General features: G+C 47.0%; 1 protein-coding gene across 4 annotated transcripts in view; it reads left to right on the forward strand.

Moving 5' to 3' along the window:
• The first annotated feature begins 1,600 nt into the window (after positions 1-1,600).
• Positions 1,601-16,433, forward strand: part of Casp7 (caspase 7) — a 38,458-nt gene continuing 23,625 nt past the window's right edge. Inside the window, exons 1-4 of one of the 4 annotated variants that reach the window (XM_076925272.1) lie at positions 2,175-2,334; positions 2,682-2,781; positions 5,605-5,659; positions 7,272-7,381. In XM_076925272.1, the coding sequence (XP_076781387.1) occupies positions 7,272-7,381 (110 nt within the window). In that variant the 5' untranslated portion in view covers positions 2,175-2,334; positions 2,682-2,781; positions 5,605-5,659. Of the gene's footprint in view, positions 1,938-2,174; positions 2,335-2,681; positions 2,782-5,604; positions 5,660-7,271; positions 7,382-16,433 lie in introns of those variants that run through there. The other 3 variants (XM_076925262.1, XM_034487035.2, XM_076925279.1) reach the window with 3 other exon arrangements.

The following is a 16,433-nucleotide window of genomic DNA, read 5'->3' on the forward strand; positions in this document are numbered from 1 at the left end:
AACAGGGGAATAACTTAGTGGAGTTCTCTCCAAGGCCCTGGGCTAAGCCATAATGCCAGCACACCCAAAGCTGGGGAGACCTAGGAGAGACATTCAGGAGAGAGCGTCACTTGCATTCAAGATATCAGCGCAATATTACAGAGCGCAAGCTGCCATGGGTCTCTTTTCTGTGCTTCCAGAAGTTTAAGTGTTGGTATTGTAATAATCCAGTCTGGGAGCAAGTAACTGGAGATTCTTGTGCCAGCCCACAAACAAGAACAGACAAGAGCTTTCCCATCATGCCACCGCCCTACCTCTCCACTGAGTCAGCTATGGATTCCTGTATGCCAATGCATCATGCATGCTATGGCATAGGCAAAGCCTTCTTGTGGCTAGAACATCACTGTCTGTCTAGGAAACAGGACCCTGGCTCTGTCACGTGGGCAACTCCTCACATTCCTTACCAGCAAACAAGTGGAGACTGATTGTTAAGGCTCTTCTACATTTCAGGATTAGACTAGAAAAAGTCACGGTTTACACTTAGATAAATTATAGTGTCCATAGGATTTCTTCATTTTTCAAAGAATTGTCAGTTGAATTATTTTAAAAAGCAAATCATCATACCACCACCGTAAGCCATGGCTTACCCTAATATTTACCTCGACAGTTCAGGGACACCAGCATTAAATAAAAAGGTGGGCTGAAATATTAAGAATTGTTCGTTTTAATTATGTCTTCACACTTGCTTGGGGGTGAGTCTTTCTTGACTTCCAGAAAGTGCCCATACTGGCTGAGATTTTAGAGATAGTGCTGAAACTCTGGGGTTCAAGGAAAACACAAATAAAATAAAATAAAATAAAATAGCCCTGATGCCTCTGGAGACCAGTATGTTTGAGAAGCAAGTATCTCCGGTATGCCTATAACCAGTTCTCTGACATAGCTCGCTTCAGAGTGAGTGAATAAGCTGTTCTGAGTACTCTCAGTGGAGGGGAGGAATTGGAAGTGTCTACAAATGGAAGCCCAGATATGTCTGTCTGTCTGTCTATCTGTCTGTCTGTCTGTGTCGGAGGTGACATGAACAGGAACCCACGTTAGCTCGCTGTGAGCTTCCTCAAACCTAGTGCCTGACACAGGGGAGAGAGCACACATGGATGATTTTGGTGCAACATCCATGCAAGCTGGGGTTGGGAGGTGTAAACTTGCTTAAGACAAAGTTCGCGCCTTAGCGTCCCCCTCTACAACAACGTCTGGGAAGACTCAAGCGACTGGTGGTGCACAGTATCCTGTGTAGATGCAGATTACAGTAGAAAAGGGGGGAGAAGACAAGACAGGGGCCCCATCGTTGGGGGCAAGTCAAATCTTTAGGGTCAGTCTACTGTATAGACAGTTTTGTAGAATGTGCTCTCAGTGAGACCTTTGACGTTTACAGTTTTAGAATCTCTTAGCACGGGAAATTTGCATATGTAGTCTAGGAGAGGGGAGAGGGCTGGCCCTGATTTGCAGGGAAACTCTCCTCCGGTGACTCTTGCCAACTTTGCAGAGGTCTGGGCCAAGCGGGCAGTCAGATTTTCAGAGTACATGACAGATTTGCAGAGGGTGGCCCGGGGTCACTTTTCTGGCGGGCAGTTTTGCAGAGCCCGCCAGTTCTGTAGAGAGCGCTCTATCCGCCCAGCTCCTGCTGCCGCAGGGGTCGTCCAAACCTCGCAGAAGGCGGGACACAGCACGTGGGCGGCGAGCGCTTCCCGCGCGAGCTTCCCGTGCGCGCTTCTCCCGGGCCCCGCTCCGTAGAGCGCGTCCCCGCGCGCCCCCAGCTCTCCCGGGCTGTACGCACAGCCCCGCCCGGCCCGCCCGCTCCTCCTCCGCCTCCGGGACTTTTACTTTCAGTTTCCCCAAAGCTGCCCTCGACCCTCGCGGAGGACGCACGCCGCCGTGGGCTCCCGGCCGCCACCGTGGGAACGGTAACTTGGGCCGCCATCGCGACTTTCCCGCCCCTCTTCCGCGTGCTCTCTCCTCCCGCGCGTCCCCGCCCCGGGTCCCCCTCCCTCCCGCAGGCTCGCAGAACCTGCTTGGATGGCGCGGTGGCTTGGAAGGCTCTCCACGCCCCTGGCCATCGCTGGCTTTGCTCAACACGGCTGTCCCTTGGCCTCCTGGCCCGTGGTCTTGCAACATCCGGTGCCATTCCGGATGTAACAGGGAAGAAGGAGCGGGTGTAGGGCAGTCGATGTGGTTGTTGGAACCTGCAAGGACTACCTTGTCCGACAGCCCGGGAGCTGAGTCGCCGCTGAGTCCATTCAATGGGAATCTTGGGCGGCCCTGATGACTTGTGCTCAGGGAAGGAGGGAGTCCGGTGCATAGGTCTTTGACCAAGGCTAAGTGTGCTTGAACTACTCTTTCTTGTCGGGGGACCCTTGCATCGGGACTCTTAGTGACTTAAGACAGTGAAAAACTGGCAGACGACACTTGGCAGTGTGGGCTGCAGGCGACACCTCACCTTTACTCCTTGGCCTTTCCGGTTTATGGGAAGGTTTAGTAGTAGGCGCAGGCACTGTTCCTAAGGTCTTTCTCTTGAGTTGAGCTTACTGAGGAGGCCCTGGTTTTTCTGTTGACAAACTGTTTCTTCCCTCAGAGTTTGGCCAGCCTGACCTCACACACACACACACCCCTCCATACTGTTAAAGCCTAACATTAACAATCTCTTTCAGGACATGGGCAAGGTCTCTGATTACCCTCAGGTGACACTGGTGGGGAGGGTGCTGGCCTCAGGACTTTTTTCACTTAAGGAAGAATGTATTTGGACAGAAGGTGAGTTTGTTCGATGTCACTGTGCTAGGGGAGCAGGCAGCCTGTTTGCTCAGGAAAATATGAGTTCAGGCAATATCCTGACCCACCTTGGTATGACTTGCTTCACCTCGGTACACCTGTCTGCTTTCTCTTGTTAGGATAAAGACCATGACCATGGAGAGGAAAGGCTTTTATTTTACTTGACTATTTCAGGTCATGGTCTGTCATTGAGGGAAGTCGAGGCAGGAACCTGGAGGCAAGAAATCTCATTACCCACCCAGCTAGCATTCGTACACAGCCCAGACCCAGCTGCCTATGGATGGTACCACCTCACGCCAGCCATTAGTCAAGACACTTCCCCATAGACATAGCCACAGGCCAATCCGATCTGGGCAACTCCTCAAGTGAGATTTCCTGTTCCCAGGTGTCTCTAGGCTGTGTCAACTTGACAATTAAAAAAAAAAAAAGCAGACATCACACCTATCAGTGTGGATCTGGGGTCGCTCTTGGGGCAGGTGGCATCCCAGCAGCCAAAGTGCTTGCAATACGGGCAGCCACATTGTGAGACACGAGTTTGGGGTAGCCAGGGATTGACTAGACATATTTTCTAAGCAACCTTTTGGGAACTAATACACCCAGAGCCCCAGTGGCTTCCCACTGGATTCCCATCCCCGTACCCTGTGTAGGGGGGCTAGCCTTTCAACACAGGAGCTTCTGGGGGACCAGTTACAGCCAAACCAGAACACATCTTACATCATTTAAAGAAGACATTCCATGTCCCTTTACAGTGGGCAAGCACTGTCTCTGAAACGACTGCTCTTTGCAGCCCTTGAAAAGGGACAGGTACAGAAAAGTCACACCAGGAAGTCCCCTCAGGCAGCACGGTTGAGCCCAAATGAGATAGCTTTCTCAGAGGGTTTGGAGATAAAGCCAGGACTCAAAACCGAAAGTTGACCTGGCTTCGATGATGTCACCAAGGTTAAGCACCCCACTTGGTCACTACCTGAGATCTTTGAATGTTTCCAAGACTCGAGTGGATCAGCACAGTGGGGTGAAGAAGGTGCTGGGTGCTTAGCCTTCCTGATTGAAGAGTCAGGTCCACTGCTGCTGATGTAGGCTGTTAGCAGGAAGGATTGAAGCTTAGACTCTGGCCTGTGAGATGTGCTGTAGCTCTTGATTTTGGGCACCTCATTCTCTGGTCTGCTTGTTGTGTTCCTGTGGGTCTGTGGTGACAAAAGCAGGGGGAAGGCATCCTGATGGTGGAAGTATATGGTGGAGCAAAGTTGTTCACCTCAGGGCAACCAGGAAGATGCTTCCAATGGATGGTAGTGTGGGCGTTGTGGAAAAGTTTCCCACTGACACCAGTAGGGCCGACCATTTGTACATGGGTGTGAGGCCATGTCTGTGAGGAACACAGACTCTCCCTCCTCCCGCAGTAAATAGCTCCTCAGCCAGGGATGGGATCCTTATGTCTTCAGGCCTGTGTCAGCTTTCTGTTAGCATAATAAGTACCTGAGGTGCTCAGTTTAGAAGTAGTCTGTTCTGGTTCACCGGTTCAGAGCCTCCATGGCTGCCTGGGCCGGTTGCTGCTGGAGCACAACCTGGTACACACTGGTCTGTTTTTCCTCACAGTGATCAAAATCAGAGAGGGCAACTTAAAGAGATCTCTCCCTTTAGAGCGGTGGCTCCCAACCTTCCTAACGCTTCTGCCTTTTAATACAGCTCCTCATGTGGTGGAGACTCTCAACCATAACATTACTGTGTTGCTACCTCATAACTGTAATTTTGCCATTGGTATGAATCATGCTGTAAGCATCCAATATGCAACCCCGCACCTCATAACTGTAATTTTGCCATTGGTATGAATCATGCTGTAAGCATCCAATATGCAACCCCGCAAAAGGGTTTCTACCCAGAGGTTGAGACTCACCCTGACACTTTAGAGTGATTTGGGCTCCTGGTTCAGAAGTTTCAGTCCACTTGTGACAGAGTACCATGGCAACCAGGTGTTGATTCAACACCTTGGCTCCTTGTGGCAGCCAGAAAACAGGGAGAGGCTGCAGGTCCAGGTACACTCTACCCTTCCAGGAAACTCTCCCAATCCCCTGCTTCCTCCAGCTAGGCCACACCTCCAGAAGCTTCCAATGCACCACCAGCTGGAGACCAAGCAAGCCTGTGTGCAGCAGGAGTCTGTTGGAGGCCCATTTCGAGTCACTACAAATGGCGTATCTAGTTTAGGGCTTGAAGATAAAAAAGAAGAAATAGGTCTTATTATTTCCTCTGAGGCCCAATCAGCAACAGGAAGCTTCCCAGAAGGCCTCACTTCAGGTTACAGCCCCTCCTAGCAGCAGAATGCTAGGGTCTTTTTGGGGGAAGGGTCACACTAGATCCTAACCAGCCATCTCTTGTGCATTTTTTTAAAACTGATTTTCACATGGGGTATGTGAGTTCCTTCGGTGTTTGGGGGTTAGCCCTTTGATGTACACATTTTCTTCATCTGTTGTTCTTAAAATGTCTTGCTCTGTTGTGTCTCTGTAGAGAAGGAGGTGGGAGTCCAGTCTGTCACAGGCTCCCTGCTGTGTACTCTTCTGAGAGTCTTACCTCTAGGTGCTGGAATCTCTGCTGGCACCTATGCTTCTGGGTTGTATTCTGGTCTGTGGGAAGTGGCCAGAGTTGTTTCTAGGGCAGGGTCAGAGCTGGAACCTCCTATTCTGGAGTTACAAGGACATAGTCTCATTCTCCCCCCCCCCTCTTCCTCCCTTCCTCTTTCTCTCTCCCCCTCTCTCCCTCCCTCCCTGTCTCACTCTTCCCTCTTTCTCCCTCTCTCTGTTTTATGGCTCTTAGGTTTAACCCTGAAGATTAAACTTGGCAAGAGTCAAGCCTTAAGGCCACATCGAAGGTAGTACCATTTCCTGGGAGGTTTAAACAAAACGTTGACTTGTTAATTTTAAAAGATATTTGAACTTGTGCCTTGCTGATGACCCTGCACTGACGAAGTATATGTGAAACTGCCAGTGCCTTTCATGTCCGGCCTCGGCTTCTTTCCTCTGTGCTGACATAAGAAACATTTGGGGTCTGATCTGAAAGATCTGTGTCCTGACCAGAAACATGTTGGTGACTGTGATAAGGCTTGTGATGTGCAGAGAAACATGGTGGCCATCTGATTTCTCCTGGCCACTGCAGATGTGAGCCCGGGTTTCTTCCTGACTCAGTTCTTTCACCACTGCCCAGAACCAAGCCAAGCCTCTCCTCCCCTCTCCCTTCCCTTCCACTGTCCTTCTCCTCCTATCTCTCTGTCATCTGCTAGAAGGTAATGTCACAGTGACACTTTACAGCTACAGCCCACAGAGCTTGGCCTCCATGGCTGTCCCATTCTGGGACAAAGGATATTCTATAAAAACAGACTCCACCTTCTTTTCCAACCAAGTAAAAAGCATCCCTGGGCCAGCCCTGACAGGTGTGCACATACTGTCCCTGAAGCCTGAGGCCTCCTACCCACGTGCTCGCTCTGAGACTAGAGAAAGCTGATGTTTGCCAGTTGCCTTTGGTCTCTGATAGCGAATGAGGATTTGATTTGTGAACAACGATTCCAATATGGATTCTCCTTGGACCAGTTGTATCTTGTTTAGCTAATTCTATTCCCATGGGGGTATTAATTTCCTCCAGCCTTCCACTCAATTAATATTTATTTAATAAGCACCTTCTGTGTGCCAGATGCCTCTGACACGATGAGTTTATATTGTCCTGTGAGAGCCAAGCAATTAGCAGAGTACAAATACATGGAAAATAATACAAGAGCCAAGCGGGCAGTGAACACAGAGAAACAGGCAGGTAGTAAATGTCTGTGTCTGCCCACAGAGAGAAAACAAGCAGAGGCAACATAACAAGCAGACTTTACTCACAGAAACACGTGGGCCGGTCTCCTGACACCTGTCCCAGAGTGGGGGTGTAAAGGGACTGCAAATCCAAGCAGGTGGATTAAAAACTGAATTTTTAAATAGTGAGGATCACTTGAAGAGAGAGAGAGAGAGAGAGAGAGAGAGAGAGACAGACAGACAGACAGACAGACAGACAGACAGACAGACAGACAATACAGACCAGAGGGCAACCTCAGGTGTCACTCCTGGAGGCGTCCTACCCTGCCCTGGAACTCCCAGTTCAGCTACTTTGGCTTGTCAGTGAAACTCCAGGATCCACAAGTCTGGGATCTGGACTGGGGTTACAAGCACATGCCACCATTCTGGGACCAGCCTCAAGCCCTCACTCACCCTTGCACCAGCCACTGAGATATCCCTATCAGTTTCTTGAAGGCTCCTGAGCAGGAAACTCAATTGCTAGCAGTCCACTTGAGTAGGTTATGTAGAGTAAAGATCCTCTACACACACACACACACAGACACACATACACACACACACACACACACACACATGCCCACACATGAATGCCCACACAAGCACAAGGCTAAGACGGCACTCTGCATCTCTCTTTTTCTGGTTTGGTTTTCCTCCTAGATGACGGACGATCAGGACTGTGCTGCAGAGCTAGAAGAGATGGATTCTTCCAGTGAAGATGGAGTTGATGCCAAGCCAGACCGCTCCTCCATCATCTCCTCCATTCTTTGGTAAGTTCTCTTCTTGGCTGGACTCGTCACCCCTCGGCCACTTAGACTCATGTCACACACGAGGGGAAGGGACACTCAGAACGAGGTTTGTGTTGTCCCTTCTAGGTTAGCTAAGTCCAGGAAGACAGCACTGTGCTGTCAGGGCTCCTGCTCACAGCTGTGTGATTGAGGGAAAACCTGCTCTCATCAGAGCAAGGCTGGGGCTGCTGATGCCCGTTGGTAAGGAACACGACTGCTGAATGGCAGTTTGGGTTCTAGGAATAGCAGATACCAGGACAACTTGCTCCTGAGGTGAAGCTGGAGCCAGCGGTGCTCGGGTCCCTACCTTTCCTGAGTTCACGTTGTATTCTACATCTGACACGTATGAATAATCCCACCTTCATTCATTATTCATATTATCACATTTAATCCACGTATATTTCTGGGGAATGGGTCCATCGTCGATACCATCTGGCCATTAGGGAAACTGAGGCACTAAGGTTTATCACTTTTTGTGACGGGTCAATAGATGGATGTGCTGAGGTTAGTGTCCAGACAGTACCAGCGGCACTCACATGAAGGGATTTCTATTTAAAAGGGGAGCTGGGCCACCAGGGTGGCCCAGTGTTCCTAGCCTGTCGGCTGGCCAGAATTTATCCCCTGAACGCACACGGTAGAAAGAACTGACTTCCCCCAAGTTGTTCTTAGACTGCCACATTTACTGTACACAATTAAATAAGTTATGTAATTTCAGAGGAGGGCTGCCGGGGAGCAGAGGGGACCTCACACCTTCTTTTGATCGGGGATATGCACTGCATTTCCTGAGGGTCAGGCATACTCTTCTACTTTGTGTGGTAATCCTCACCCCCATCTACAACTTCACTTTTTGACGTTTTAATTACTTTTCAACCATGGCCTGAAAATGTTAAACTGAAGACTCCAGAAATAAGAATCCATTGATTTTTTACATGGCACATTGATGATGTCACGCAACTGTCCCGTGCAGGATGTGTCATCTCTCTGTTCAGGATGTTAGCTACCAAGTCATTGCTTGGCCAACAGCAGCACTGTGTAATTTAATCATCCTGTTTCATTTAATAACGCCTCCAAAGGGCCGGTTCTTAATGCTGCAATTCCTACATGCCCAAAGGAGGGTGCACACAGAGTTCTTTCTTTAAGGGGGAGTTTTCAACCAGCAAGGAAATCGAAGCCTGTGCCCAAGTTGCTGGACTCTGCTGTAAGAATGGACTTTTTCAGGATGCCTGTGTGGTTACTCACTTACTGTGCAAGCATGCCGACCAGAATTCAAATTCCCAGAACTCATGTAGTAGGTGGGTGGTGGCCTGCCCATAGTCCCACCCTTCTTTGGCAGAGACAAAGAAAAGACAGCAAGCTGACGACTGGTGAGACTAGCAGAGCCAGCTGACTAGTGAGACTAGCCATATTGTGAGCTCTGGGGTTGAATGAGATATTCTGCCTCATTGAAGAAGGTGGAAGAGCCACGGGGGCTAATTCCTGGCATCAGCCTTGGGCCTCAGCATACACACAGCAGTGTACATCTGCTACCCAACCTGTGTAAACATGCAAACATGCCTGCACATACCTGCATACACACACACACACACACATACACACACACACACACACACACACACACTGTATGAAAATGGAAAAGGAAAAAGAAGAAAGAATCTTTCATTGTAAAGTTGTAAACAAAGGAGATGCACTAGGATGCGGTGCCGTTCACGCTTCGAGCCTGTGCACCATGCTGGCGACCTCATCATGGTGGGAAAGGCACAGGGCAATAGGGTTTGGCATTGCCTGTGACTTGGGGGCCTCATCAGTTGTCCTGGAATGCACACCCCACTGGTAAGAAGGGACCACAGTGTTTCCTAAGCCATTTCCACTAGACACAGACAGCAAGGGCATAATGGCTGAGGCTGGACTCTGGGCAGTGCTCAGGAAGGGGAGAGCTGACTCACAAGGCTTCCCCTGAAACCCTCCAGAGACAGCTGCAGGTCATACAAAAATAGGACTCAGACAGCGGTCTGCAGTGCAGCAGGGTTGGATTTCAGCGGGTGTCACCTGAGTTCAGGAATAATCCACCAGAGTTCCAAACAATTCACCTCCAGCTTCTGGGCACATTTCAAAAGCCTAGTGAGTTGGCCCAGGCTACCCTATTTCCCAGAGAAAGCCTCTTAGAGAGTGGCCTTCAAGTGTTAAATGTCACATTCTGACACTGCAGCATAGTGTCGGCACTGTACAGCTTAGGCTAGCATAACTATTTAGACAATGAAAAAGTGATTATTAATATTCTCTCTATATTAATGCTGGAAATTAATATGGTAGCAGTTTATTAATATTCTATATACATTAACGCGGGAAATTAGTACAAATTATTCCTTAACCAACTAGTTCCCCAAATAACCACACAAAGACCTTTTAATATTTCAGAGATTAGACCTTAGCTCTCAACTAGCTCATCTAAGTTAATACCTCCTCCTAGCCTTGTCCAGCCACGCGTTGCTGTGCCTTCCAGGCCGACAGTCACATCTTTCTTATCTTCTATCTCCTGGTGAAAGGGCCTTCCTCTTTGTTCTTCACAAAGTTCCTTTCTCCCTCTCAGGAAGTCCCGCCTTCCTCTCTTTACTGTCCAATTACAGGCTCTAGCCTATTATTGACCAGTTAACTTGGGTAGCAGGGTTTGCACAGCAAAAGCTGTTGTGTGAGAATTCAAGGGTCTCGAGGCAGCCAGATCTTGGGGTAACAGAACTTAGCATGTGAATACGTAGCAGCCACAGACCAGCCCAACGAGGCAATTGCAGAGGATGGCTCACTTTTGGTTGTTCAGGGGAAAGACAAGTGGGAATTGTTTAACAGTCAGTAGAGCCTTTGGAACATCGTACCTCTCAGAAGATAGGAAAAGAAATTGTGTTGTAACCGGTGACGTTTGAGCACCGTGTCTTTAAGTGCATCCGATGAGTCAAAACAGGAAGTGACTTCAGCTGTTCGTGTTTCATTAAAAGTATAGAAACCACTTTGGTAGACAGAATTTTATCTTATTTTTTTCACTCTTACATTTGCTGTATTTTTTATCCTCTCTGTGTCTTTTGTTTCATTCTCTCTGGTTGAGTTACTTGAAAGTCTTCTGTTCCTCACCGAGCGTGCAGCTATGCCTACTGTCCACACTATCACGTGCGCATTTGCATGCATTTGAGGGCGTCTTCCAATCAGTTCTCCCGAGTATTAGAAGGAATTCATGCTCAACTCGGCTCCTGTTCCCATTTTGCTCCAAGTAAATCAGTCATTAGATTATTACCTCGTTAGTCACCGGGATGAGTAGGCAGGAACTGCAGATCATACTGAACCTGCAGGCTTTAAAAAACGCTTCTTAATAATGAAGACGTATCCTCGGTGCTGGATAAGAAAGCCAGTGTCTCTTTGCTTATTTTCCATTTTTAGACACGGAATCACCAAAGGGTCATGAATGAATTCATGAGACGGAAGAATGTCGCAATAGTAGTGCCACTTAGTTCTTGAACCCCTTCTGCGTTCTGTACAGAGAATGATGACCCAGTCAGGTGCTTCCGCGCGGTCAGAGTCAAGAATTGGAAATCACCTGGCTTCTTGTTCAACCTTTGGGGACATCCCCCCAATTTCTAGGAAGGTCATCAAAAGTCTGTATCGAAACTTCTCCATCAGTTGTTTCTGAGGCCATTTACCTTTTACTTAGAGGCAAATCCATTTACCTCAAAGTATTAGAGAAAGAAGCACGTATACACATTTGTAACTATTCTTTGGAGTATAGTTGTGTATGTGTGTATACACATTTGTAACTATTCTTTGGAGTATAGTTGTGTATGTGTGTATACACATTTGTAACTATTCTTTGGAGTATAGTTGTGTATGTGTGTATACACATTTGTAACTATTCTTTGGAGTATAGTTGTGTATGTGTGTATACACATTTGTAACTACTTTTTGTAGTATAGTTGTGTATGTGCACATGTATACTGCATTAGGCATGCCAAGCTGCTCGCAGAGTGTGCTTGCTTGTGCAAACGCTGGTGTAATAGTTTGCAAAACCAGCTTGTCAAGCAGTTACCCCCACACAGGCTCTTTCTCAGTAGAGCTCTGAGATCATTTTTTTCATTCAGTAAATGTCTTACTAGGCATCCTGTGATAGTCTCCATGTGTGCTCTCAGTTATAACTGGATAGATGGGGCAGGCTAGGGAGGGAAGGATTCAGTGCTGGCTCCGCCATCCTGAGACTGTAGGTCTACCATGAGGAAATGGGTGGGGCGGTGGAGGTGACAGATACAATGTCACTAAGCTGGTCCCATTCCATCCTGAATCCTAAGTGAATGGATTTCTTCAAGGTGTTTTCCAGTGCCTAATTGGTTTTGGCACAATCCAAAACCCGGTCCCAGATACTAACTTCTCCCTTCTCATATATAACAGGAAACCCCACTTGTCCCCTTGTGGGGTCCCTGGGCCCGCTGTAGCACATTAAGAATGGTTCTGTCAGCTACACAGTGGAGATGGGAGGATGGGAAGGTGGGGGAACCCACACAACTGGAAGTGGAGAATCTGGCCATGTATTTGCTTAAAGTAAATGACTAAGGCCCTTGGCAAGACTGGGAATTCTGCTTGAAGACCTAGGCCTTGGTGTAAGCCCTGTTGTTTTGCAAAATTAGACACAATTTGTGGGATGCCCTTTCCACCTTTGGAAAGTGAGCAAGCTTGGGCCACCTGGTTCAGGTATAGTATACTATACCTTTCCAGGACACGGCTGATGTCAACAGCAGAGCTCACACAATCAGAGTGAACACTTTGGCATATCCTTGCACGGGATCTAATACATTCTGTTTTTCTTAAATGCTGATTTTGTTGCGTCGAAGTATAAGACAGGACTGTTGAATTATTAAACAATTCTAGGCTAAAATGAGCAATGATTTAATGTCATATCCCTGAGGTTCTGGAATGTTAGTTTATTTTCTCAGCCTTCTTTAGGCATGTGACTCTTTAAATCAGGGCTTCTTAAAGTCTTTCCATCTATGAGCCAAGAATTTTTATGTCTCTCTCTCTCTCTCTCTCTCTCTCTCTCTCTCTCTCTCTCTCTGTGTGTGTGTGTGTGTTTGTGTGTGTGTGTTTGTGTGTGTGTATGTGTGTGTGCGCACGTGAGCGTCTGTGCAGTGTGTATGTATGTGTGTATCACCGGACTGGCTCAACCGACCAGCTCCCAGATAATGACTTAGAGACTTGTATTTATTTATGAAAGCTTAGGCTATTTCTCAATTAGCTCATATAACGTAATTAACCCATTTATTCTGACCTAAGTTCTGGCATGTGGCCCATTAGTTACCTCTCACCAAGTCCCACTTCCTCTGGCTGGCTGAGGTATCTACCTTTCTCTCTTTCTCAGAGTTCCTGTCTCTGCCAGGAAGTTCTGCCTGTCCTCTGCTGCTTTACTGTAGGCCGTTCAGCTCTTTTAAACCAATCAGAAGGTGATGGAGAGGAAATTTACAAAACGCTGCCAGAGATGCTTCATAAAAATAACAATACCAAAGTTCCTGTACTCAGCTCTCTGTGTTTACAGAGATCAGCATTTGAATAATACAAAAATAACTTTTATACACTGCACAGGAGGCACAAGAGATTATCCTAGTGCATTCGTGCATGTGCTTGCATGTGTGTATACCTACATATTTATATAGACATATAAAAAGCAAGTGTTTACTAATAATAAATTAATCAGGAAATTTAAGGCTCGGGAGACAGCCCAGTCTCGAGGTACTTATGACAAAAGCATGAAGACCTGAGTTCTTCTGTTGCCAGTAATGTGTAAATGTAGTGTAAATCAATGTACATAAAATGCAGTTAGGATTTTCTAGGTATGGCGTCATGACTTACCATCTCAGGTCTAGAGAGATGGAGACGGCCAGGTCACTGGAGCTCACTGGCCAGTCGGCCAGCCTACTTAGTGAGTTACTGTCTCAGAAACTGTTGGACTCTAAGTATCCAAAACCAAGGGACGCATTTCCTTAGAGAACCCACAGGCAGGACTCGTTGTAATAACATGAGGTTTATTGATACTGGTGCACCAGGACTCTCTTGTGTGCAGACAAAAGAGAGTCCTGAATCAGAGTTGGGGCCGTTTATATACCAATATTCACAAGGATCATAAAGGCAGTTTTACCTCTTAATCAATAACTACAAAGGCTGATTTTAACATTCGTTCTCAAGCTTGGTTTCCATCCCAGTCTCCGTCCTTATTCACATCTGTATCTCACTCCCAGTTTATATCTGTGTCTCCCTCTGGGAGAATTCTTTTAAGTGACTGTTCACCCAGGTGTTTTATTGCCTCTATCTTGGGTCCTTTGTTCTTTTGAAATGTTAGTTCAAGTCCCAGGGATGCACCCCAGGGGCAGCTAACACTTGAGTGTAAACTGAAACTCTCAACCTAAGAATCTTTCATGTTGAGACCTAAAATTTCATTTTTACAATTTATTCTCACAAAACCAAGGTAGGTGGATCCTGAGGAACATCACGTGAGGTTGCCCTCTGACTTACACACACACACACACACTCACACATGCACGCAGAGTCACCTGGATGCACATATACACTTACACACTCACAGTCACCTGAACCACATATGCACATACACACACACACAGTCACCTGGATGCACATATACACTTACACACTCACAGTCACCTGGACCACATATGCACATACACACATAACCACACACACAGAGTCACCTGGATGCAGATATGCACTTAGACACACACACACACACACTCACAGTCATCTGGACACATATTCATTTACTCACACTTGTACATTAAAAGAATTTATTTAAAATAAGTCATTGGCAGACATGTAATTTTACCAGTTAACAAAGCTGGAAGTAAGTCTGCACTAATGAGATACATGTGCTTCATTATTTTTACTTTGAGAAATGTCAGTTGAACTGGGCATGGTGGTGCAAGCCTTTAGTCACAACATATGGAAGGCTGACATAGGCAGATCCCTGAGTTCGAGACCCAGCCCAGTCTACAGAGAGAAACCCTGTCTCAAAACAAACAAACAACAGCAACAACAAAACGATATCTTAGCTGAATATTTGATACTACAGGACTTAAAAGGTCTTCAAGTCTGACAGAATTGCTGTGTTGATTTTAAAATTCTCAAGGCTAACAGTGCCGCTAGACCAGCGTCCAGTACAGAGTTGCCCAAGTGCATGTAAGGCGGTTGTAGAAGTGCTTGGAAATTCTGTTCTAATCTCAAGCTAAAAATCTTTTATGAAACTCATATCAATAAGTCACATAGCAGTTTCAAACATTACAACATAAGCCAGTCTAAAGCTACACTAATTGAATACTTTGGTGTAAAAATGAGAGTAAGAATATATTTATATTATTTTGTTTTACTGGGTTTATTAGGGTTTTCATAGTTTTTGTTTGTCTGATTTGTTTTTATTTTTACTTTTTTGAAACACGATCTTTCTATTTACTCTGGCTGTCCTGTCACTTGCAGTGTAGATCAGTCTGACCTTGAACTCAGAGAGAGCCATCTGCTTTGCCACTGGAAGTGTTGGGATTAGGGATGTGCCCCCGCCCCCCCCCCCCACACACACCTGGCTGAGAGTAAGAAAATAAGAATGTGAAGTCTGTTTTCTGTAATTAAACCATTGTGTTTCCATAAGGCAGAAAGTTCCCTATGCACATAGGGACGCTGCAGTTCGCCACACACGGTAGTCTTGAATCTGAGGCAGTGTCTCTGTGTTCACCGGCTTTTCTGCACAGTGCAAAATGCACACACGGAGAGACAGGCGGACGAGCACTGCCCAAAGCTCGTCAGATCCGCCGTGCTTTTGACTGTTCACCAGTTTCTGGTCTGAATGTGAAAAACTTCCTACTGTTGCCAAAATGTTTCTGTCCATCCTCCTCAGTTACACAACTGCATATAAGGAGATTGTGACCCCTGGGTGTCAAATAAAACACTGTCCACCTACCGGGAGGAAATAAACCCACGTAAATTAGACACACTTAGGATCTGTAACACCCCTAAAGTTCAGATTCACTTTGCTATTTTTTTCATCTATTAAAGTTTCCTTGGCTTTAAAATTACATACACGTCCGATCCCATCATTCATTCATTCATTATATTACTATGCTCACGTCTTAAGTATTTATAGAGTGACAGGAAACAGAGAAATCCCTTGCAACAAGTGTCATAGTTTGGTTGGGTTTTTTTGGGGGGGGGCGGGGGGTTGTTCTTTGAGATGGTCTTGCCATGTAGCCCAGGCTAGCCTCTAGATTCCACCCCTCTTCCCTCAACCTCCCAGATCCCCGGATCCATCACTGTTCCTAGCCCTGAGTACCATAGAGACTGAGCCAGGATTTGAAACTGTTGCAGTTTGCCCTTCCTACCTGACCACAGGGTGCCTTTATAACCTCTGTTCCGTGGGTGCCTTGGGGCCGCAGTGGGAAGCAAGGTCTTGGTAGGGCTGCAGGGTAGAGCTAAGGGGAGGCTCTTTGGACCAGGAAGTGGTTTCAGGGTTTTCACTGTAAGGGTGATTTGATCAGTCACAGCTTTAAAGAAAACGTCTGAGCCCAGAGCTGCCTCACGCTACACAGGATTGCAGGGGAGGAGGTAGCCTGCAGCAAGAGAGGCTGCAAGCTGGACTGGGACAATTGTATAGCCTCAGAGTCTGGTACAGACAGTCTCCAGCCACAGGTGGTTAAGAATATCTGTGAGTATGGCCCAGCACAGTGTTACCTAAAACACTGAAGTTTTTGGGTTTGCTGGGTTTGTTTGTTTGTTTTAGTGATTTTTTTTTGTAACTTGATTGGACTTCATGCTTCTGAGCATAAACTTTACAGTATAAAGTTGTGTCGAGATGTCAGAAGGTTGGAATGCCTGACATAGACGTCGGGTAGGTGGGACAGGGCAGCCAGACTCCAGGGTCCTCATAGGCAGAAAGTAACAGAGCTTTCATGACCAAACCTGTACCCCGACTTCTACTTGGCCACAGAAGCTCTGTTGATAAGCGAGAACTCAT

The sequence above is a fragment of the Arvicanthis niloticus genome, chromosome 1 (assembly GCF_011762505.2).
Source record: "Arvicanthis niloticus isolate mArvNil1 chromosome 1, mArvNil1.pat.X, whole genome shotgun sequence".
Lineage (NCBI taxonomy): Eukaryota > Metazoa > Chordata > Mammalia > Rodentia > Muridae > Arvicanthis > Arvicanthis niloticus.